Source organism: Macaca fascicularis, chromosome 14, assembly GCF_037993035.2.
Source record: "Macaca fascicularis isolate 582-1 chromosome 14, T2T-MFA8v1.1".
NCBI lineage: Eukaryota > Metazoa > Chordata > Mammalia > Primates > Cercopithecidae > Macaca > Macaca fascicularis.
In genome coordinates, this window is record NC_088388.1 from 116,830,994 (window position 1) to 116,855,836 (window position 24,843).

The window sequence follows — 24,843 nt, forward strand, 5'->3', positions numbered from 1 at the left end:
AAAATCATTATCCTTTGTCCAGTCATTGTTCACTGCAGGGCAGGAGCCCAGACAACCACGGGAAGAGTAGGCAGACCAAGTCTTTTCCCTTCCGGGCAGGAATGACTAGGGGAAGGCCCTGGATTGGGCCTGATTTGCCACTATCTGGACCACACGGCTGCTGGCCCACTTGCAGGGTTATTTAAGGCCAAGGCAGGCTTAAGGCAACTAGCCCTATGTGAGCCATTGGAGCCAGATTATACCTTCAGGATAGGTCTAGGAATTTCTCTTGAAAGATATTGATGTTCTTGCTGTGAATCATCTTGAGGCAAAAAGTGAAAAACAAAACAGGTGGTCTTTGGGCAGGAAGAGGAAGGCCTCTCCTCTCTTTATGGGCAAGAAGCGTGTTCAGAGAGGCCTAGAGATTTCCAAAGGCAGGAAGTTCACTGACCTCTCCCTGCCACCAACACTGCCAGAAACTTAAGGAGGGTTTGCAAAATGCAGCTGAACTGGTGGGTGCTCTGAAACTACTGCTTTGAGCAGCTGTAACCGACTATCTCTTTGGTACTTTTGTTATTTGAGAGCTTCCAACAGCATTTTTCAAATGTGATGGGCCCGTGTCCATACTTCAAACAAACAGCTGCAGCTCAGAGGCCACCACTATGCGGCTCGGAGGTGAGCTGCAAGCCCTCCAGGATGGCTCTTGGGTTGGAAACCCAAGAGCAGATGAACTTCCTGCTTTTGTGGGATGGGAGTTCAAACTGTTGTTATTTTAGAATTAAGGGGAAATGACACCCTTAAAAACTGGAGAAGTCAAGGCCATCTGGGCTGCAGAAGGAAGACACGACTGTGTCTTGAAATGACACGAGATCTTTCTGTCAATGTTCTGTTCTTCACTTCTTGCATCCCAAGTTCATAAAGCAATGACGAAGGACTAAGTTCATGATCAGTGACAATGGACCAGGCCCACAGCCTTCCTGACCAGGTGATTTTCTTAAAATCATTCTGGGGGAGGGAGGTGTCCCAAGTACAGCCAAAGGCCCCAGTTGTCCCGAGATGGTGTGGTGGGCCTCAGCACAACGTACAACCCAGAGTGAGGCCAAACACATCCAGGCCATGAAAGAAAGGGGCTAGATCCCTCTAGTCAGCGTGCTTTTTGCTCAATGTTTCTACAGACCCACTCCCTCTCACTTGAGAAGCCATTATCAGTTATCAGAACACTTTGTGTCTGGCTTTACAACAACCCGGATTCCATTCTTGCCAACAGCTAATAGAGCCAAAGGGACCGGTCCCAGGGCACACGACTGGTAGTGACCAAACTGGGGCTAGAAGTAGGTCTGTTGGTTTTGAGGTACCCAGGCTCCTCCCACCTTGGGCAGTGACCAAGAACAGTGTCCCAGGCAGATTATAGGAATGAGAAGGCTCTTAGCCCCAGCTCTGCCGATTTAAAGGAATTAGCAGGGGCATTCCCTCACCTGGGAGATCAGTGCTTCTTCCCTTTCCCCCTAAACTGATGGGCATGACAACCCCACGCAGCCTTCACAGTTCCACAAACTCAGCTGCTGTGGTTTGATAGCCAGAGAGTTGGGCTTTGATCTGAAGACCAAAGTTTTAATTCTGTCACTAACTAGTGAGTTACCCTGGCTAGTCACCTTCATGCTGTAGATTTCCTCTTCTATTTAAAATGCAAATCTGCCATGTCCCTCTCCTGCCTAAAACCCTTCACTGATACCTTTCACGTACCCAGCTAAAGTTCTAGGAACTCCCCATTCAAGCCTGAGCCACCACACAGAGTCGAGAGGAATGTTGAGAATGGGGTTTTGTCCCTTCTGAGCTCTTTGGTGCTCCTCCAGGAGGGAGCCAGGCAGAAGGTGAAGGGATGTGGACACTCATTAGGTTCGGCAGCTGGAGACTCCTCCCAGGGCTGTTGCTGAGGCTGGGCAAGCCCCTCACTGTGCATCTGCAATTCTCCTGGACCCAACAACTACCAAGTTTCCTACCCACACAGTTTCCTTCTCTGTGTCTCCTCACGGTCAGTTCCGTCCGTCTCTCTCCCTGTTATGTGCAGCTCTGACACAGTGATCACAGTCCTGGAACTCCCCTACTCACCAGTCCAGGGACAGAAACTGCAAGCTGTGCTTGTTCACACACTCAAGCTCAGACCTCCTGCCCACTCAGATGCCCACCCGACTCCCCAGGGATGCCCATTTAACAGCATCATCCTGAACACCACGATAAAGTAAAATGAAAATGAGACAATGGAACCACCCAGAGCCCAAGTCTGCCCTCAAAATTTCCCAGGGTAGCCCTTGGGGCGAGATGTTCACTCAGCAGGTTCCCTGGTTCCCTGGGCTCACCACATCCCTCTACCCTCTACTAGACTCTCAGCCCTCAGCTGCTCCTCCTCCCTTGCCCTCCCCCTTCTCTTTCTCTCCGACCCCATTCTCTCTTTCCCTCAGTTACTCGACATTTGTCTCTTGCAAGAACTCTTCCAAGATTTAGAAGGGCACTGTTCATGTGCTAGTAAAAGCATGAGCTCTGGAGTCAAACAGACCAGTCTGACAGGCTCCTAGCTCTGCTACTTACTGAGTGAATGACATGGGCAAGTAACTCAGTCTCTGACCTCATTTTCCCATCTGTAAAACACTGATAATGATGCTTATCTCACTGAGTGATTATAAGGATTAACTGAAATAAGGTTTGCAGATTATTCAGGGTAGTTAACACTAGCTGCTATGAAAAAAATTTCACAATCTCAGTGGCTTGATACAATAAGGGTGTACTCCTCACCCAATCAATAGGCTGATGCAAACTGGGTGTCTTTTCTGTACAGCTGTCCTGCAAGAGGTGATTCAGGGGTCCAAGCTCCCTCTATTCCCTTGGAGTCCTCCACTGGACTCCTCCAGATGGCTGGCAGAATAGCAAAGACAGAGTTAGCAGCCAGGCCTGGAAGCGGCACCCATCAACTCAACTTTACATTGGTTAAAAGCCAGCCACATATTCTACTTAACTGCAAGGGGGATTGAGAAATATGAGTTGTCCCATGTGCCCAGGAAGAGGAACTGGGATTGCTAAGCATCTGGCTATTCTCTGCTACAACACATGAAGTATTTCACACAGTGCTTGATAGGTCATAAAAACTCAATAAATATTAATAGAAGGTATGGCCCAGTGTGGTGGCTCACACTTGTAATCCTGGCACTTTGGGAGGCTGAGGCAGGAGGATTGTTTGAGCGTAGGAGTTCCAGACCAGCCTGGGCAACATGGTAACACCTCATCTCTACCAAAACAAAACAAAAGAATTACCTGGGCATGGTGGCCTGCACCTGTAGTCCCAGCTACTCAGGAGGCTGAGGTGGGAGGATCGCTTGAGCCTGGGAGGTAGAGGCTGCAGTGAGCCAAGATCAATCCACTGCACTCCAGCCTGGGTGACAGAGTGAAACCTTGTCTCAAAATAAATAAATAAATAAATAAAAATTAAAAAAGAGAATATCCTTTAATGATTGCTTCCTATCATATGTCTCTCTACTTGCATGAATACCAGAATTCACAGAACTTTAGGGTAGACTTTTCAGAATACTGAATACAAAACAAAATAAACATGTGGGTTCCGTGTTTCTTTTTCTTCCTTTTCAAGTACAGTAATCACATGCCTGACATAACTCCCATTCTGGGTGCTCTCCATGAGGCAGCAGGATACATTGGAATAGCCTGCATTCAAATCCTGGCTCTGCCCTGAGCAAGGTATTAACCTGTGTTAGCCACTGTGGTTTTCTCATCTTAAAACAAGAATGCCAGTTTACCCACTTTCCAGGGTTCTTAAAAAGGGCCATATTCCCTCATCTCCAAGTAAACACTTCCTTCTGTCTGGAATACCCTCCCTATCCACTCTTCATTAGCTACCTCCTATTCCTCCCTCAAGTCTTAACTTAGATGCCACCTCCTTCAGGAAGCTTTCCTTATCTGTTTATCCCAAGTGTGGCTGAGTGCCCGTGTCTTTTGTCCCCACATCAGACTGTACTTGCCTTCCCAGAGCACTTACCACTGTGTATCAAAATCTCTGTTCACTTTCTGTCTCTAGCCAGATTGCTTCTTGGGGGAAGGGACCTAGTTGTGATCACCATTTTATTCCTAGCATCAGGACAGCATCTGGCCCACAACGAGTGTCCAGTAAATATTGTCATATGAACAAATTAAAAATTTTGATTCTCCTTCAAAATGGTAACGTGTAAGACTCTTATACATCAATAAAAAATAAAAGTAAAGACAAGTTCAGGAACTGGCCGGGTGCGTTGGCTGTAATCCCAGCACTTTGGGAGGCTGAGGCAGGCGGATCATTTGAAGTCAGGAGTTCGAGACCAGCCTGGCCAACATGGTGAAACACCGTATCTACTAAAAATACAAAAATGTCGCCAGGCATGGTGGTGGGTGCCTGTAATCCCAGCTACTTGGAAGGCTGAGGCATGAGAATCACTTGAACCTGAGAGGTGGAGGTTGCAGTGAGCCAAGATTGTGCTGCTGCACTCCAGCCTGGGCAACAGAGAGAGACCTTGTCTACAAAAAAAAAAAGTTCAGGAAGAAACATCACAGTGTCTTTCTCTTTTAAAAGGTCAGGGAGAACTAAGTAGTTGTTTCAGAAGGCAGCCACACCCCTTGGGTCATGACAGGGTACTCCTGAGCAATTTACCATCTTATTTCTCACTTGAGCAACAGAGAATATAAAAAAACATCTTCACACGTTAAAAAAGCTGGGGCTTGCCCTCTCCACTCATCTGGGGATGTGGCAACAAGAGCTGTCTCCTGAGGGCGGCCCTGGCTGATCATGTGTCCTGGCAGGCCTGCAGATACCACTCTCCCCCATCTGTGTAGCTGAGGCACCCCTGCCTTTGCTGACTATCATCAAGAGTGAGGTCTTTCTAGTCCCAGTGTAGACTCTTAGATGCAGGATGGGATCTCCCAGCTCCCACCCCCAGCCAACCTGGCACACTCTCAGTCCAGGCCACTGGGCAGAGAGATTTCCACTCTGAAAATATTGAAATAGGGTGGAAATTATATCTCCACAAACCATGGGGATAATGCCTCACTAACTCCTAGACCACGCACAGTTCTGGTGTCATACACCCAAGTTTGGGGCCCTTTCTCAAAAGCTGCAGTGAATAAGGCCCTCCATGTGGGCACTGGGCACTGCCAGGGAAACTTCCCAGGAGCAGGTGATAGTTACAGAAGGCAGTCAAATGCCTAGGCAGATAGGGCGAATCCCTGGTGAAACCCCACCTCCAAGTCGAAGACAATTTAAAACCTGAAAGCCAAGCTACAAGTTAAATCTTCGGACCAGATTGAGAACCTGTCTTCCCATTTGGCACATTTTTCTCTGACTGATCCCCACCCTTCACCTATTTTACATACACCTACCCTTTCCTCACTGGTTTTCTACACTGTTGTGCTTACCTTTGAGTGGTGTCTTCACTTTAACCTTTTTTGCATACTCACAAACCAATCAGCATGCACTCCCTATTCTCAGTCCAGAAAAAGCCCTGGACCCAGCCACAATGAGAAAAAAAAAAAACACCCAACTGTGAGGGTGGGGAACCACCCCCCTCCCCATCTCCTCTCTGCTGAGAGCTGGTCCATCACTCAATAAAATTATTCTCTGCCCATCCTTACCTTTCAACTGTCAGCGAATCCTCATTCCTCTTGAACACAGGACAAGAGCTCAGGAACAAGAACTACCAAATGAAGGTACAAACTACAATACAGGCAGGGTGGGGTGTGGCCGTGTGGGTGGGGCATCAGACCTGGAGGGGGGCGTTGCTGGTCAGAAATGTCCTGAGTCCCTCTTCTTTGGTTTCTCTGAGAAAAAGGGCAGAGTTCCAGGGATGCACACACAGTCCCAAGCACGCATATGCACTTGACAAACAGACTTACAGACACGTGCTCCACACCACAATGAAATCCAAATCCACAGACTGGCCACTGCAAATCATATGACTGCAAGTGCATGCACACACACTCTTTGAAGCAGGGGTCAGCCTCCAAGAAAAAGTGATAGACAGTCTGTCTCCCATATCCTCACATCTTTGGTTCATCTGGAGATGGCCTCAGATGAGCCAAGTGACACAGAGGTATGAGAGACTGAGGATGGGCTGAGGTGTTACCCAGCACTCCAGTAGTGCTATTACCCAACACAAAAATTGGTCTGAATATCAGATTTCAAGCGAGCGAGGGAAACCCAAAAGAGGCTGGGAGAAGTCCTTATGGAGGCTAAAGCAACTCCATGTTGGATGCTAATCCACAGTTTTGGCCATGTTGGCTTCTGAGTCTCCCAGAAGGCCTCTGAGATTCCCAGCTTATCAAGTGCTCCTTGTGTAAGTGCAAGCACTTACTGTAAATCTGGCCCTTAGGTCAAATAACTTTGATGTTACCATACTTCAACTGTCCTACACATCTTTTCTGAATCACCCTTCCCCTATGGTCTGTTTGCCCTGGGCCTGGGAGTGAAGCGTGGAGACACAAACGTGGCTTCTGTTTATGTCCTTACAAAATGTTTTTTTTCTAAGGAACTGGATGTGTCAGTTCCTGCAAAAGGCTCTGGCTGCTTGCTGCTTGTAGAAAGAATGGATAATAAAGGAAAATCTGCTAGCTGCCATGCTAGCAGGGGAAGAGCAGCAAACAATTCCACTCTTCAATTCACGGGGGGAGCACAGGGGTTTTTTAAGAAAGGATCTGAAATGTAGAAAAGGCAAGGGTGAGGTTAGGAGGTGCCAGGTAGCATGACTTGTTCGGGTGGTCCTCTTTAATTATGGTCTTAATTGGTGGAGGGGCTGGTGCAATCGTGGATCCTGCCAGGTTATAAATTAGTTACTCTTTAGCAGGGTGTAGGTTCAATTCCGGAAGTAAGCTTTTGCTGGAGAGAGAATTCCAGAGGTGCCTTGTCCCTATCAGGATGCATCTCCTGAGGCATCTAAGGAAATATATGACCAGAAAAGAGCATAGCGTGTGCCTAACAAGCACGTAGGTAAATAACCGTGCATAAGGCACAGGAGTACAGTATGGGACAGGAAAGGGAGTGGATGTTCACAGCACATCCTGAGGCTGTATTTTAAGATGAGAGGTAACATACACACAGTTTATCTCAAAGTGATATCTTGAGGCCCAGGAGGGGAGAGAAAAAAGGAAAGAAGAAAAACTAAGTTTAAAACACGGTTTAAGGCCAGGTGCGGTGGCTCACACCTGTAATCCCAGCACTTCGGGGGGCCGAGGCGGGTGGATCACCTGAGGTCAGGAGTTCGAGACCAGCCTGGCCAACATGGTGAAATCCCGTCTCTACTAAAAATACAAAAATTAGCCCAGGCGTGGTGGCGCATGCCTGTAATCCCAGCTATTCGGAAGGCTGACGCAGGAGAATCGCTTGAACCTGGGAGGCGAAGGTTGCAGTGAGCCGAGATTGTGCCACTGCATTCCACCTTGGGCAACAACAGAGCGAGACTCTGTCTAAAAAAAAAAAAAAAAAAATCGCGGTTTGAGGCTCAGCTATTAAGCTGCTGGTTAAAAGCCTCTTTCTTGGGCCTCTCAGTTTCCTGGGACTTTGGGGGCAGGTCTGCATAAACTGCTTAGTCGTAGACCCCCCTCCAACAATTAAGTAGGTGACTACGCAGTACTCATTCATCGGTGTCCTCAGACCCCCACACGGAGGCCCTGGGGCAACGCCAAGACCCAAAGCCCCGTCCTGGCGCCCTTGCCCTCAAGCGCCTGCAACTACCTCCTCCCCATTTGGAGCGGCCGCGGCCACATCTTCAACGCCAAGCCGTGGCACGCCCAGTAAAAGCGGGTCGGACGCCCTCACCCGACCTTCCGCACTCAGGGGCGAGGCTGAGCCTGGCCACCTGCCCCCCAACACTTGCACACACACACACACACACACACGCACGCACGCACGGCCTGCAGGGCTACCTGGACCACTTTGACCCGAAGGCACTGGAGGCCCAGGGGCAAGGGAAAGGAGGGGTGGCCGGAGCCCGCTTCCGCCCCGGGACAGTCTCGGGTTTGCCCCAGGCGGGCTCCCTGTGGGACGTGGTTCCCCATCCACGGCCTCGGGGGCGGGGCGTCTGTAGGCAACGCCCCGCGGACGTCAGCCCGGCTGGGCGCGGGCGGAGAGGACGGCGCAGCTGTCAGTCCCAGCCTAAGGGTCGCTGGAGGCGCGCAGGCCGGCTGGGCTCCGGCCCCGGACGATGCGGCGTGCCCAGGATGCTCCCGCGCCTCGTAGTGCTGCTGGCGGCGTTCCTCAGTCGCCGTCTTGGCTCAGACGCTCATGGTAAGGCTCTGGGACGCGGCCTTTCCCTGCCCTGCCCTCTCCGCGCCCGCTCCGTTAAAGTTCTCCATCCAGTGGAGAGCCCTGGCTGGCTGGCCCTCTGGGGAGACGGGTGCCGGGCCGGGCTCCCTTACTCTGGCAAATCTGAATCTCAGGCTTACCTGTTGTGGAAGTGGAAGAGGCTGAGGCTGACAGGAACTGACGGATTGGGAAGGATAGAGAAGTATGTGCAAGGCCAAACCCCCACCCCGCAAACCTCATCATCCACCCACTTCTCCATGAGCCTTAAGTTTAGATCTAGGTTTTTTGCTGTTTAGGTTCAAATGACGGGACTTCTTGTCCCCTTGGGGAATAATTTTGATCTTCTGACTCTCCCTTCTCCTAGTCCTTCAACTAACCGCTTTCTGTCCTCCTCCCATCTCACCTTCATCCCTCCCTGATCTCCGCGATCTGATCCCCCGTGCTCCACCTGTAGCCCCCAACTCACTCCCGCTGCCACCTGCCTCCCTCTTCCCTTAGTTCAGGCTCCTAACCCAGGCAGTTCTCTGGCCAAGTTTCTGCCACTAAGAAAAGTAAACCCCAGAGAGAGAATGAGAGAGCCCGGAGTTGGAGGGACTAAGAGCAGAGACAGAGAGCAATGACCGAAACTGCTTCTTCGTGACACCAAAATACAAAGTAAAACATGCAGTCAGCCATTCACGTGATCGAGAGCTGAGTCGGGGATGTGCAGCCCAAACACCACAAAGACTCCCTGCGTTTTTCACTTTCCGTCTAATGTTTCGAAATCAACGCACTGACGCGAAGATCAAAGACGGTATAAGAAAGAAAGCAAGAGACAGATGACAGCATCCCCGAAAAAATAAATAAAAAACAGGTGCATGATTAGAGAGATGTCGAGAAGTTAGAAAACTAGGGAGCGGAGCAGAGTTGCTGTCAAATGGAGAGAACTTAGGGGTCAAGGAGGAGAGAAGGGGAATCAACCAGCCATTGGCCTTGCACTTACTTCTGTCCTCTTGATCAGCAAGACTCTTAAAGTAGAAATGTTTGTTGCATTCTTACAAAGAAGACAATGGGTTCAGCAGTGTTTCCCATGGTGAATGGTGTGTACTAGGGGTAAAGGGAGAGTGGAGCTAGGAATTGGTATTGAGTATCTTGCCTGGGAGCTACGGGTGCCAGCTCTTGTGGGGATGTCCTCAGTCATGTGTAGAGCCAGAGCTGACTTATTCCATCTGTCCTTGCCCAGCCAGGGATTGGGCATCTGGCTACAGGCAAAGCCCTTCTAGAAACTAGGGAATGAGGCAAGCACTTAGCTTGGGGAGCCCAGGAGACCTGTGAAGAGAAGCAGGCAGATGTCAGCAAGCGGGCTGTCTGTGTACTTAATGAGATGGCTTTGAGCTGGAGCCTGGGCCAAGCCAAGTTGGGGACCAGGTGTGGGGATGGGGTCAAGCCTAGGAATAGTGCTAGAGCAGAGACAGGGATGGGGCAGAGCCAGCGACTAACACATCTGAGAGCTTATTGCCAACTTGCTTAGCCCTCGGCCCCTGCCTTCTTCCCTGGGAGGCATCAGACTCAGCTTGGCTGTTCTCAGCCACCACTGCAGCTTCTGATCACAGACAGCACAGGACAGTGATTTAGGGAGACACATTAGCTCTAGAATCAGATATATCTGGATTCATATGCCCACTCTGCCCCTTACTGGCTCTACTGGCCTCGGGTGAGTCACAACCTCTCTGAACCTGCCTTTCTTCTTTGATAAAATTGGGGTCATCCATGCCTGCTGTGTAGGGCTACTGTGCTAATTAAATGGAACATATGTAAAGTACTTAGCCCAGCACTCAGCTCATAGTAAAGCACTCAAGAAATGGTAGCTGTTATATTGCTTGCCACCATCCCCAGCCTCCTCCTCATCCTTGGGGGGTGGGTCCTCCCAGCTGTGGTACTGACATTCTTCTCCCCAGGGACAGAGCTGCCCAGCCCGCCATCTGTGTGGTTTGAAGCAGAATTTTTCCACCACATCCTCCACTGGACACCCATCCCAAATCAGTCTGAAAGTACCTGCTATGAAGTGGCACTCCTGAGGTGAGGAAAGGGGAAGAGGGAAGGGGAGGGAAGAGTGAATCCCTGCCTAGTCCCACACTCCCCTAGTATGGGAAGATACCTGCCTTGTTAATGAAGTGAGTGCCTGAGGGCCCCTGACACAAAGCCAGCAGATGGCAAGTACTGATTGAGACTCCTGTGTTGAGCAATATGCCGGAGCTCTAGGTGAAAAGGCCAGAGCCTTTGCTCACTCCAGAGTAAGAAAAGCCTTTGCACCAAGGCTTTTCTTTTTTTTCTTTTGTTTTGTTTTAAGACAGCTTCTCGCTCTGTCCCCCAGGCTGGGGTGCAGTGATGCAATCTCAGCTCACTGCAGCCTCTGCCTCCTGGGTTCAAGCAATTCTCCCACTTCAGCATCCCTAGTAGCTGGGATTACAGGAGCCTACCACCATGCCTGGCTAATGTTTGCATTTTTAGTAGAGACGGCATTTCACCATGTTGGCCAGGCTGGTCTCAAACTCCTGACCTCAGGGGATCCGCCCACCTCAGCCTCCCAAAGTGCTGGGATTATAGACATGAGCCACCACCTCTGGCCTCCAAGGCTTTTCTGTCTTACTGGAAAAGCAGGAGAAGCATCCACAGTATAGCCAGACAACAGGGGAACCCTAATGACTGCAAACACAATGAGAAGGGAGAGACTGGGCTGTGCTATAGGAGCTAGCAAGGCTTTCTGGAAGAGCTGGGACTACTCGTATTCCTGTCTAAAAATCTTCTAGACCACATGGAAATTGGTACAGGGTCCCAGGACCAAGGGAGACCCCTCACAATGAGCTGCCGTGGACTAGAGGATATAGCCTGAGGGCTGTCCCAGTTTCTCCCACTGTGGGAGCTCTCTTCCTGGCCTCTTGCGTCTCCCTTAAAGGAGGTAGGATTGAGCACAAGCTCCTTTCCAGTGCCTAACCTCGTGTCTCTTCAGGTATGGAACAGGGCGCTGGAACTCCATCTCCAACTGTAGCCAGGCCCTGTCCTATGACCTTACCGCGGTGACCTTGGACCTGTACCGCAGCAATGGCTACCGGGCCAGAGTGCGTGCTGTGGACGGCAGCCGGCACTCCAACTGGACCGTCACCAACACCCGCTTCTCTTTGGATGAAGGTGCTTTTCCTCCCTTGATTTAGAACATGTCTCTGAAGTCCCTTCCAGCCAGGAACTCTAGTCTAGAGCTTTTCTGTCTATTACCATAGCTTACCACGTCAGCCAGGCTCCCTGGCTGGAGAACTAGTTGCCCAAATAGGGCAGAACTTTGGAGAACGTTAGATAAAATAGAGCCCAAGTTGTTTAAGATTTAAAAGGGAACTGGAGTTTTTTATCCTACAGAAGAGAGGTCTTGGGGTGGATTGGGGCAGCTGAGTCACCAGGTCCAGGCCTGTGAACTTGTTTTTTGAGGGAGGGTTCAGGGAGAGGAAGCGAATCCATGAACACTCAGCATAGGGCAGCAAGCAGTAGGCAGAATTCGGGTGAGCCACCCGCTTCTTTAGGGGTGAACACCCAGGGGTCATCCCTTTGAAATGGGAAGTGCTACTAAAGAGAAGTTACGGATCCCTTTCTGGAGAGGTAAGAAGAAAGGATAAGCCCCCAACTCAATGGGATTTTGCATCCCACCAGTTGGGATTAAGAAAGTTTTGTGTGCACAGAGACCTTGCTGTAGGATTCAGAGTTAGAGCCGATGGTCTGGGAGGTCATTGGCTCCCCAGTGCCTGCTCACCGGGCACTGCTCAGCTGGTGCAGAAACATTTCCCAGCAAGGGTGTTTCAAATACCTATTTCCAGGGCCCAGGCTCGGAAATGCAAGCTAACTGTGTCTTGAATGGGCCCACGGCATCTGTATTTTTTTTTTTAATGTTTGGTTCTTCTTTGTATTCTGATTTGAGCAAGGCAATTATAAAAAGACGTTTTTGAGGAACTGGCCATATTTGTATATGAAATGGTTTTTAGGGCATATTACTAGGTATTTGTTTGTTATAGGTGATAACAGCATGGTAGTTATATTTACAAAGGTGTGATATGTGAGAGATACATACTTAAGTAATTAAGAATTAACTAATACAGTGCTTGGGATTTTCTTTAAAATGCTAAAGTAAATTTCATGTGGGGATATTGATGACCCTCCCCCACCACCAATTACTTTAAAATTGGCCTAGCATTTGCAATTACTAAAGCTGGGACTTTGGAAATCATTATATTCTCTTCTACTTTTGTGTCTATCCGAAATTTCTACATAAAAATGTAATCAATGCAATTTATCACATTAACTATTCAGAAAAGAAAACGACATTTAAAGAGAAACTCAGCAAAGTTAAAGTAGAAAGAAAATGTCCTAACCTGTAGAAAGGTATCTATCTACACACACCTACCGTAAATATTATGCTTAACAGTAAAGTGTTGGGCTGGGCACGGTGACTCACGCCTGTAATCCCAGCACTTTGGGAGGCCGAGGTGGGCAGATCACCTGCGGTCAGGAGTTCAAGACCAGTCTGGCTGACAAGGTGAAACCCCATCTCTACTAAAAATACAAAAATGAACAGGGCCTGGTGGCATGCACCTGTAGTCTCAGCTACTCAGGGAGGCTGAGGCAGGAGAATCACTTGAACCTAGGAGGCAGAGGCTGCAGTGAGCCAAGATCAAGCCATTGCTCTCCAGTCTGGGCAACAGAGGGAGACTCTGTCTCAAAAAAACAAACAAATAAACAAAAACAAAACAGTAAAGTATTGAAAACATTTTATAAAAAAAGTTTTTGTTTTATTTTTAATTGACAAGTAATAATTCTGCATTTTTATGAGGTACAGTGTTATGTATACATAATACATATATACCTTGTGGAATGATCAAATCAAGGTAATTAGAATATCTATCACCTCAAATAGTTAGCATTTCTTTGTGCCAGAAACATTTAAAATGTTATCTTTTAGCTATTTTGAAATATACAGTCCATTATTATTACTGCATTCACCTTGCCATGCAATAGGCACCAGAACTTATTCCTCCTGTCTCACTGTAACTTGGTACCCCTCTCCTTGTTCCCTATTCACGTCCCCCCACCTGCCTCCTTCCAGCCTCTAGTAACCCCTTCTACTCTCCACTTCTAGGAATCGAATTCTAAAATAATTCTACTTAGATTCTATACCTAAGTGAGATCTTATGGTATTTATCTCTTTGCACCTGGCTTATTTCGCTAATGATGTCCTCTAGGTCCATCTGTGTTTTCCCAAATGACAGTTTCCTTTTTTTTCAATTTGAGACAAAGTCTTGCTCTGTCACCCAGGCTGGAGTGAAATGGCTTGATCTCATCTCACTTCAACCTCCACCTTCCGAGTTCAAGAGATTCTCCTGCCTCAGCCTCCTGAGTAGCTGGGATTACAGGCACATGCCACCACGCCTGGTTAACTTTTGTATATTTAGTAGAGATGAGGTTTCGCCATGTTGGCCAGGCTGGTCTCAGACTCCTGACCTCAAATGATCCACCCGCCTCAGCCTCCCAAAGTGCTAGGATTACAGGCATGAGCCACTGGGCCAGGCCTCAGTTTCCTGTTTTTCAAAGCTGAACAGGATTCTGTTGTATACATATACCACATTTTAAAAACTCATTCATCTGTTGGTGAGCATTTCCATATCTCGGCTGTCATGAATAATGCTGCAGTGAACGGGGATACAGGTATCTCTTCAATACACTAATTTCAATATCTTTAGTAAATGCAAACACTAGGCCAATTTTAAAGTAATTGGTGGTAGGGAGGGTCATCAATATCCCCCCATGAAATTTACTTTAGCATTTTAAAGAAAATTCCAAGCACTCTATTACTTAATTCTTAATTAAGTAATATATACCCAGTAGTGAGAATTGCTGGATCACATGGTAGTTCTATTTTTAGATTTTTGAGGAATATCCATACTGTTTTCCACAATGGCTGAGAAATTCACCACCAGCGACATGCAAGGGTTTCCCTTTTCACCACATCCTTGCCAACACTTGTTACTTCCATCTTTTGGAGAATAGCCAATCTAACAGGTGTGAAGTGGTATCTCATTGTGGTTTTAATTTGCATTTCTCTGATGATTAGAGATGTTGGCCATTTTTTCATGTATCTGTTGGCCATTTGTATGTCTTCTTTTAAATGTCTATTCAAGTCCTTCGCCCATTTTAAAAACAGGTTTATTTGTTTTCTTGTTATTGAGTAGTCTGAGTTCCTTGTATATTTTGGATATTAACCCCTTATTCAATGTACATTTGTAAATATTTTCCACCCATTCATAGATTGTCTCTTCACTCTAGTAATTGTTTCTTTTGCTGTGCAGAAGCTCTTTAGTGTGATGCCATCCCATATGTCTATTTTTGCTTTTGTTGCCTGTGCTTTAGGGATCGTATCCAAGAAATCTTTGCCCAGACCAATGTCTTAGAACTTTGCCCCAGGTTTTCTTCTAGTGGTTTTTATAGTTTCAGGTGTTACATTTGTCTTTAATCCATTTTGAGTTGATTCTTATGTAAGGGGTGAGACAAAGATCTATTTTCATTGTTCTGTTTGTGAATATACAGTTTTCCCAACACCATTTATTGAAGAGACTGTTCTTTTCCCATTGTGTGTTCTTGGCCCCTTTGTTGAAAATCAACTGTGAGTTTATCTCTGGGCTCTCCATCATATTCCATTGGTTGATGCATCTGATTTTAGGGTATATGTATTTTTAATGTGCTCCCCAAGATGCCCTTACATTCTGCCACATTGACAAACCTGTGGCCTAGGTTTTAATTAAGCTTAATTCTGGAGGCAAAGTCTAGGGGGGGACACCCAAGCCTTCCTCAGCCCTCAGGTCTCATGGTTTTGCCCCCCCCACTCCACTCCATTTAGTGACTCTGACAGTTGGCAGTGTGAAGCTAGAGATCCACAATGGCTTCATCCTTGGGAAGATTCAGCCCCCCAGGCCCAAGATGGCTCCTGCAAATGACACATATGAAAGCATCTTCAGTCACTTCCGAGAGTATGAGATTGCCATTCGCAAGGTGCCGGGAAACTTTACGGTATGGAATTCCCCAAGGCCCCAGAACCAGAGCTCCCTTGGCTTCCCTGTCCCCTGGGCTGGAAGCACCCTTGTGTGCCATTGGGAACTTTGCTTGTGGACTAAAGGGAGGGTCTGGGATGGTAGGTGAGCAGAGGAGGGAGCAGAACCCACCTCAGCCCTCAGAGCTATGCTCTTGTGAGATGCTCCTCAAAGGCATTGCCTACTAGGGCAATTGGGCACCCCAGAGCCTTTCTAGATGAAGCAATATGGCTCTGAGAGGCTATGTAACCTAACAGAAGGCACCCCTGGTATGGGAGAGCTGGCATCTACAAAATCCACCCTCTTTCCTCTCCACCACAGCTGATTTCAGCCCCTTCTGAGAAGATCTTCAGCATCTATCAAACACTGCTTTTTCTTTTAAAATACAAAATAAAATTGTGGTCATTACAGAGATCATGTGCTGCCTTGGTAATTGTGAGGGTTGTTATCTTACACAAAGGATACTGAAGGGGTTTGGCTGAAATCACCTCTAAAGGCCCGCCAGCTCTCAGTGTCTGTGTGCCATGAAATAAAATGATTTTGTTAATTGCTATCATTTTTGTTCCAGTTCACACACAAGAAAGTAAATCATGAAAACTTCAGCCTCCTAACCTCTGGAGAAGTGGGAGAGTTCTGTGTCCAGGTGAAACCATCTGTCACTTCCCGAACCAACAAGGGGATGTGGTCTAAAGAGGAGTGCGTCTCCCTCACCAGGCAGTGTGAGTCAGCCGGGCTGCTCTCAGCATGGGGAGGGAGACTGGGAGGGCCTGGTGCAATCCAAAATGCGTGCACCCGGGAAGCTGGTGCCAGCCACTGTGTTAGGTGCTGCTTCATATAGCTCTGCATCCTTAATAGGAGAGAGGTCCTACTGTCCTCGTTTTAGAGATGAGGGAACTGAGACTCAGTATTAGCAGCTTCCTAGGGTTGCACAGCTAGGACTTGGTGGCAGAACCAGGTCTCTTGTGATCTAGGGTCCTCCCACTGGAGCGCAGTGATGTTTCCCAACAACATCCCCCTCCCCCAGGCCGTCGTCAGTCAGCTGTGCTAGTTCCTGTTGTTAAGGTCTTCTGCTGTTCTTCCTCAGAGCCAGGGATACAAAGGGCTTCTCCTTACTTCCCCTACTCTGCTCCGCTCCTCACCAGAGCTGCTAACGTCAGCAAATCCTGCTCCAGGCTGTCAGTCAGGTGCCGGGGCTATGGGGGGAGGGAGAGAATAGAGGACGTGGAGGCCAAGGTCCTGCCTAGGAGGATCTCGCGTCCCGGCTGGGGAGATACAGTGTGCACAGAGGAGACTGTAACAAGCAACTCTCTCTGGACAGCTGATGAGATGTCCAGCGCCCAGTGAATCAGGCCAACAGTAAGTGCTCTGGGAGGGCCCCGTCCAGTGTGGGCAGGGTCTGGCAAAGACGAAAGTGACTCCTGCTAGATCTGCAACAAATTTCAGTTGATGAAGGACACTCAACAGCTCAGTGTCATTTAAGTCTCAATGCAGAGTAAGGCACTAAGTGGGTATCAGGCAGCCTTAAGAGTTTTTCATACATTCTTTCACTGATACATGAAATAGTTCTGTTCAAATCTCAGCTTTACTACTTTTGAGGTGTATGACTTTGGGCAAATTACTTAACTTCTATGTGCTTCAGGATACTAATCTGTAACAATGGGGCTGATGATAGTATTTACCTCCTATAAGTATAAAAGTTAAAAGAATCTCATGGTATTGGTACGTGGTCAGTGCTGTGTACTTCACAACTGCCTTATGAGGTTGGTGGCTCCGAGAGAGTAAGTAATTTGTCCACAATTGCACAGCTAGTAAGTGGTGAAGCTGGGACTTGAACCCAGATCTAGCAGCCCCCAGAGCCTCGACTCTTACCTGCTGTACCATCCTGCCTCGCTGTTCTGTTTGCTGTGATGAGAGTAGTGTGCAGAGAGCTGGAAGCAGTCAGTTCATCTCCTAAGGGCATCCTTCAGGGCATGGTTTGGAAGACCAGGTGGGGATTCGCAGAAACCTAGACTCATCTAGAGCTGTGGCCTGTGGGTTGCCTTGGGCCACTGAATGGTTCCTGACAGTGGCCAATGGATTTCATGGGACCAGAGTCCTATGACAAGAATCACCATGCTCCATGGGGCCAGGCCACAAACACATCTCTCTTGGCCTGCAGATTTCACCGTGACCAACGTCATCATCTTCTTTGCCTTTGTCCTGCTGCTCTCCGGAGCCCTGGCCTACTGCCTGGCCCTCCAGCTGTATGTGCGGCGCCGAAAGAAGCTGCCCAGGGTCCTGGTGAGTCTTGCAAGGAGGTCACTGCCCCATCCTTCCCAGCCACACCAGAGCTTCCAGGAGGGCGGGGAGCTCTTTTCCTCCCAGACAGTCCATTGCCTCAGCTCGCCTCTGTTCTCAGCCCTGGTGTGATTGGGAGATACCTTCATCAGTCTCTGTAGGGACAGAGGGAGGAAGTGAACATGAAGCCCAGTACCAAGAATGTTGCCATCCAGTAGCTCAGATAAGACACATGGAATCACAAACCTCAAGTGACCACGAGCCATTTTGGTATGATCTACTAGTAGCTGGCCATGGACTAGCCCCTGTGCATTGCATCTCTGATAATGAGGCACAGTTTTAACCCCTTTTCATAAGTGAGGAAACTGAGGCACAGAGAGATTATTACACACACAGGACCACACAACCAGGAAGCATCAGGGATGGAGCCCACTTTCCCACAGCTAGTGGCCATGGGTATTCCACAACAGAGAAAGAAGGAAAGGCCAGAAGTGCTGGTCCTTGGGTTGCTATCAGAGTGGGCCAGAGGAGAGAGGACGCTGGGGGGCGGTGGGGATGCTGGGCCAGTGGAGAGGGGATGCAGGCTGAGGCAGGGAGGGGCTCATGAGGAGGCCAAGCCCTCCTCCCCTCCCAGGGTGTGTCCTCTTGCTACATTGTACTGACAAATGATACATTTGTGACAAGCCAGCCTCCAAAACTCAGCTTGCAAAGATTGGGCAGCATTTTCCAAACCTCGGCCTGTCTCTGGCCTGGAGTTCAGGCCACATAGAAGGTTGCCCACCATAGCCCCCATAGCTGGCACTACTGCATGATGGCCAAGGGATCAGCTGGGAAGGACCCAGCTCCATCTGCAAGGCAGGGGCCCCACAACTGGAAGGGGAATCTCCAGAGGGATCCTGGGATCTCTAGGGAAAACAAGAAGAGAGACAAGTGCAGTGGCGCAATCTCAGCTCACTTGCAGCCTCCACCTCCCAGGTTCTAATGATTCTCCTGCCTTAGTCTCCCGAGTAGCTGGGATTACAGGTGCCCACCAGCATGCCTAGCTAATTTTTATGTTTTTAGTAGACACAGGGTTTTCCCATGTTGACCACGCTGGTCTCGAACCCCTGATCTCCAGTGATACGCCCACCTCAGCCTCCCAAAGTGCTAGGATTACAGGCATGAGCCACCGTACTCTGCCCCTTCTGTACTTTTGGATCACAGAACTGTCTTGTCCTTGAGGGTTTTTTCTCTTCAGGATAAATATAACACAGTTCCCTTCATCTGATGAGCATAGTCATCACCACATGAATAAATTCTAATGCACAGAGCATTGGCACATTCATTAGTTTGTTCTCGTTCATTAGCTTGTTTGATCTAATCTTTCAACAGTTCATCAAGGTAAGTATTATTGGACAAGAAAGGAATTTCAAATCAGGACAGTTGAGTATGAATTCCAGATGTGTTCTTTACTGTTTGTGCAAGTCATTTAACTTCTCTGAGCTTCAGTTTTCTCCTCTAGGAAATAGAGGTAATAATACTTCTCTTACAGAATTATTGGAGGGTAAAGTTCAATTCAACATATATTTATTGAGCACCTTCTATGTACCACACTTTGTTCTAAGCACTGTAGACACATTAACTACAACATAAGGAGGCAGGTTCTGTCATTATTTCCATGTTACAGATGAGGAGCTAAAGCACAGAGAGGGGAAGTAATTTGATCAGGGTGACAAAGCTGATAAGAGTCAGAGCTGGGATTTGAACCCATGAAGTCTGGCTCTAGGGGACACATCCTAAATCACCAAACAATGTGATAGGAATAGGGACTCAACCAATCAGAGCTGCATTTGAATCATCATGTACCAAGGAAATGAGGGCAGATGTGCAACAGTGAGTCAGTGAGCCCGTCGGCAGACCTTAGGAGGGCCTACTGTGTGCCAGCTCAGTCTAGACTCTGGAGACAGGGTAGTAAACAACACTAGACAGTTCCTGCCCTCAAGGAGTTTGTGTTCTTTTGGGAATGTGGAGTAAGTGAGTGTGTGTATGGTGAGAGACAGAAAACAAACAAAATAATTCTAGGAACAAAGTGCTAGGAAGAAGTAACAGGGTTAATGTGGAGAGAGTGGCAGGAGTACTGCTTTAGTCAAGGTATTCAGGAAGGCTTTGCTGAAGAAGTGACATCTGAACTGAGACCTAAACCATGAACAGGACACAGCCATATAAAGTGCTGAGATCATTTCAAGCACCAGGGAGAGCATGTGCAAAGGCCCTGAGGCAGTCTGGTGCTTGATGTGTTCTGGGACAGAAAGAACACCAGTGTGGCTAGGGCAGAGGGGTTATGTGACTTCCTTAAAACCCTTGGCAATTAACGGAGAGCAGCCCCTTCTCTGCGAGTTCCACACCTGTGCCACTGCCCCACACTGCAGCCACCGTGTTCGTGTGAGTCATGACTGGGGGCATAGAGAAATTAATCTGGTGTCTCACATCCAGAATTTTAGAAAATGAAATGGGCAGGAGGGCATAGAGTAGGATACAATAGAATAAGAACTGCAGAAATATTGTGGCACATCTCATAATGATGAGTATTATTTTGTGAAACTGGTTTCAGTTATTTACATACGGGTATATATACAAGTCATTATGCAACTTATTTCTGATTTTGAGTCATAGTCAAAAAAGATTGAAACACGCTTCTAGGTGGGTCTAGCCTGCTTTAGGTTTGAAAAGCACTGTGGATGGAGCCACCTGAGAGTTCTCACCATGCTTAGCAGACCCTGGTTCTGCCTGTTACTCCATCTGGGCCCAAGAATACAAGCTTCTTATGTATCTGGACTGAGCCAAACTGGGAGTAGCATTAGGAGGAAAGCTGGATTTGAAAACAAAACAGAAGGCCGGGCGCGGTGGCTCAAGCCTGTAATCCCAGCACTTTGGGAGGCCGAGGCGGGTGGATCACGAGGTCAGGAGATCGAGACTATCCTGGCTAACATGATGAAACCCCGTCTCTACTAAAAATACAAAAAACTAGCTGGGCGTGGCGGCGGGCGCCTGTAGTCTCAGCTACTTGGGAGGCTGAGGCGGGAGAATGGCGTGAACCCGGGAGGCGGAGCTTGCAGTGAGCCGAGATCACGCCACTGCACTCCAGCCTGGGAGACACAGCGAGACTCCGTCTCAAAAAAAAAAAAAAAAAAAAGGAAACAAAACAGAACATATTGCAGTGTAATTAAGACTGTAGTCCCCTCCGTTGAGCTCTCCTCCTGGGCCTGGCCTTCCCCGGCAGCACTGGGATGGGTGCTGGAAGGTGACTCCTGCCTCTCTCACTCTGCCCTCTCTTCCCCAGCTCTTCAAGAAGCCCAACGCCTTCATCTTCATCAGCCAGCGTCCCTCCCCAGAGACCCAAGACACCATCCACCCGCTTGATGAGGAGGCCTTCCTGAAGGTGTCACCAGAGCTGAGGAACTCGGACCTGCATGGCAGCACGGACAGTGGCTTTGGCAGTACCAAACCATCCCTGCAGACCGAAGAGCCCCAGTTCCTCCTCCCTGACCCTCACCCCCAGGCTGACAGAACGCTGGGAAACGGAGAGCCCCCTGAGCTGGGCGACAGCTGCAGTAGTGGCAGCAGCAATAGCACGGACAGCGGGATCTGCCTGCAGGAGCCCAGCCTGAGCCCCAGCACTGGGCCCACCTGGGAGCAGCAGGTGGGGAGCGACAGCAGGGGCCAGGATGACAGTGGCATTGGCCTAGTTCAAAACTCTGAGGGCCAGGCTGGGGACACACAGGGTGGCTCAGCCTTGGGCCACGACAGTCCCCCAGAGCCTGAGGTGCCTGCGGAACAAGACCCAACTGCTGTGGTATTCCGGGGCTACCTGAGGCAGACCAGATGCGCTGAGGAGAAGGCAACCAAGACAGGCTGCCTGGAGGAAGAATTGCCCCTGACAGGTGGCCTTGGGCCCAAATTCAGGGGATGCCTGGATGACGAAGCAGGCTTGCATCCATCAGCCCTGGCCAAGGGCTATTTGAAACAGGATCCCCTAGAAATGACTCTGGCTTCCTCGGGGGCCCCAGCTGAACAGTGGAACCAGCCCACTGAGGAATGGTCACTCCTGGCCTTGAGCAGCTGCAGTGACCTGGGAACATCTGACTGGAGCTTTGCCCATGACCTTGCCCCTCTAGGCTGTGTGGCAGCCCCAGATGGTCTCCTGGGCAGCTTTAACTCAGACCTGGTCACCCTGCCCCTCATCTCTAGCCTGCACTCGAGTGACTCGAGCTGAGAGGCTGCTTTTGGTTTTAACCATGCCTGCTCCTCTGCCTGGACCCAGAGGAGGGACAACGAAGGCCGAAGTAAGGCACAAGGCAGTCTGGGCACTTTTCTGCAAGTCCACTGGGGATGGCCCCAGTCAGGCCCTGCAGGGCTGGTCAGGATGCCTGGGGCAAATGGAGGTCAACTCACTGAACTAGTGCAGAGTGTCGGGGGCACTGACCCGTTCTGTTGACTGGGGCCCTGCAGACTCTGGCAGAGCTGACAAAGGCAGGGACCTTCTCCCTCCTCGGAACTCTTTCTTGTATCATAAAGGATTATTTGCTCAGGGGAACCATGGGGCTTTCTGTTGTGGTGAGGCCGCCAGGTTGAAGTCAGCTCAGAGCCAGACCTCCCAGCTTAGGCCACCCAAGCATCAGGGCCTCCAGCAGGAAGAAGGGCTATGGGAATGGAAGCTTCAGGGCCTTGCTGCTGGGGTGGTTTTTAGGGGAAAAAGGAGGATATGGAGGCCGAGTTTGATCTCTGGGGTGGTCACATGGGTTCCCCCATCAGGCCTCTGAGGCAAGAAGCCTGTCACTGGAAGATCTTAAGGTATATATTTTCTGGACACTCAAACACATCATAATGGATTCACCGGGGGGAGACAAAGGGAGCTGAGACCCCGGATGGGGCTTCCAGCTCAGAACCCATCCCTCTGGTGGGTAGCTGTGGTGCCCATCTGCAAATATCTCCCTCTGTCCAGCAAATGGAGTGGCATTCCCCTGGGGCACTGGCTGTGGCCCAGCCACTCACATCCCCACCCTGCTGCCGCACCATCTTGCTGACAAGTTCCAGAGAAGCCGTGGTTTTTTGTATTGGTCATAACTCAGCCCTTTGGGCAGCCTCTGGGCTTGGACACCAGCTCATGCCAGCCCCAGAGAGTCAGGGTTGGAGGTCTGTGCTTGTGTTTGCTGCTAATATCCAGCTACAGACCCAGAGGATAAGCCACTGGGCACTGAGCTGGGGTCCCTGCCTTCTTGGTGTTCAGCTGTGTGACTTTGGACTAGCCACTTGTCAGAGGGCCTCAATTTCCCCTTCTGTGAAATAAGGACTCCACCTTTAGGGGGTCCTCCATGTTTGCTGGGTATTAGCCAAGCTGGCCCTGGGAAAAAGTAGATACTGTCCATGGACTACCAAGCCAGCTTGTTTCTCATGCCAGGGGCTAACAGATCCAGTGGGAGTCCATGGTGTCATGCCAAGACAGTATTAGACACGGCCCCAGAAGGGGGCATTATGGGCCCTGCCTCCCCATAGGCCATTTGGAATCTGTCTTCAAACAAAGGCAGTTCAGTCCACAGGCATGGAAGCTGTGAGGGGACAGGCCTGTGCGTGCCATCCAGAGTCATCTCTGAGCCCTGCCTTTCTCTGGAGCATTCTGAAAACAGACATTCCGGCCCAGGGAATCCAGCCATGACCCCTACCCCTCTGCCAGAGTGCTCTTAGGTGCCAGTCTGGCAACTGAACTCCCTCTGGAGACAGGCTTGAGGGAGGATTCCTCAGGGTTCCCTTGAAAGCTTTATTTATTTATTTTGTTCCTTTATTTATTGGAGAGGCAGCATTGCACAGTGAAAGAATTCTGGATATCTCAGGAGCTCTGAAGTTCTAGCTCTGACTCTGCTGTTCCCAGGGATGTGACCTTGGGGAAGTCACTTATCCTCTTGCAGCCTCAGTTTCCTCATCTGAAAAATAATGACTGACTTGTCTAATCCATAGGGATGTGAGGTTCTGCTGAGGAAATGGGTATGAATGTGCCTTCAACACAAAGCTCTGTCAATGAGTGATACATGTTTTTATTCCAATAAATTGTCAAGATCACAGGAATCGTGTGAAACCAGTCAGATTGCTGATGGCACAGTGGCTTATGGAGGACTCGGTTGTTGATAATGAGGAGGGTGATAATGGGTGGGATGTGTGATGTCACTTTAAGGAAACAGGGCCGAGGACTCAGGCTCAAATCCGACAGACCCAGGGAGTCCTCGTGCTACCTGTATTGTGACCTTGGGCCCATTACTTATCCCCTCCAGGTTTTCATTTCCCCACTCGTCATGTGGAGTTGACAACTCCCCATGGGGATGTTGTGAGGTTTAAATGAAATTGCACATAAAAAGTTTAACATGGTGCCAGGCATGTGGTGGTCCCCATGTGCAAATAGCTGTCATTGGCTGTTAAGGCTGTAAAGAGAAATGGGCAGCTTTTCTTGGAAGCAGGTGAAAATGAAAGCGATAAGGAGCATGCAGCGGGGCTCTTTCAGAAGACAGAAAAGGAAACGGTGGAAAGCACAATGCAACGTTTTGGATGTGAGTTCTGACAATGTGGAGAGAAGAACCTGGAAATCCCTCCTTTCCAGGAAGACAGCAAACCGGACCTCCCCGGAGCTCTGTCTCCGGAGCCCTGTCCCTGGCTCCCGTCACCCAGGAGGTGTGTCCCAGCGGTGGTTCTCCTAAGTGTGGAAGTCTTCTGCACTCTATTCTAGAAGCAGCCTGCTCCATCATGAAAAACCCCACGTGGGTTTGAATTTCTCCCCATGCTCAGCCCAGTGGGTAGAACAAACCCAGGCCCGTGGCCTGAGCTTCCTGGGTGTGCTCTTTTATTTTATTTTATTTTATTTTTTCTTCTTTCTTTTCTTTTCAATGGAATCTCGCTCTGTCGCCCAGGCTGGAGTGCAGTGGCGGCTCTCGGCTCACTACAAGCTCCGCCTCCTGGGTTCACCCTATTCTCCTGCCTCAGCCTCCCGAGTAGCTGGGACTACAGGCACTCACCACCACGCCCGGCTAATTTTTTTTTTATTATTTTTAGTAAAGACAGGGTTTCACTGTGTTAGCCCAGATAGTCTTGATCTCCTGACCTCTTGATCCGCCCACCTCGGCCTCCCAAAGT

The 24,843-nt window shown here is 49.2% G+C and overlaps 1 protein-coding gene and 1 long non-coding RNA gene across 4 annotated transcripts in view; one reads left to right on the forward strand and one right to left on the reverse strand.

Annotated features, from left to right (window-relative positions):
• The window catches only part of LOC135967134 (uncharacterized), a 31,895-nt gene extending 23,813 nt beyond the window's left edge, over positions 1-8,082 (reverse strand). The window contains exons 1-3 of one of the 3 annotated variants that reach the window (XR_010581023.1): positions 7,930-8,082; positions 5,644-5,829; positions 3,286-3,422 (exon numbers count right to left, since the gene is read on the reverse strand). This is a non-coding gene — a long non-coding RNA (uncharacterized lncRNA). Of the gene's footprint in view, positions 1-3,280; positions 3,428-5,643; positions 5,830-7,929 lie in introns of those variants that run through there. The other 2 variants (XR_012423742.1, XR_010581022.2) reach the window with 2 other exon arrangements.
• A 67-nt stretch (positions 8,083-8,149) lies between these two features.
• IL10RA (interleukin 10 receptor subunit alpha) lies at positions 8,150-23,783 on the forward strand. The gene is made up of 7 exons (XM_005579781.5): positions 8,150-8,290; positions 10,246-10,366; positions 11,298-11,476; positions 15,222-15,391; positions 15,980-16,130; positions 17,570-17,691; positions 21,008-23,783. Exons 1-7 carry the CDS (start codon positions 8,224-8,226, stop codon positions 21,938-21,940), a joined length of 1,743 nt encoding a protein of 580 aa, XP_005579838.2. The 5' UTR covers positions 8,150-8,223; the 3' UTR covers positions 21,941-23,783.
• Positions 23,784-24,843: the final 1,060 nt, after the last annotated feature.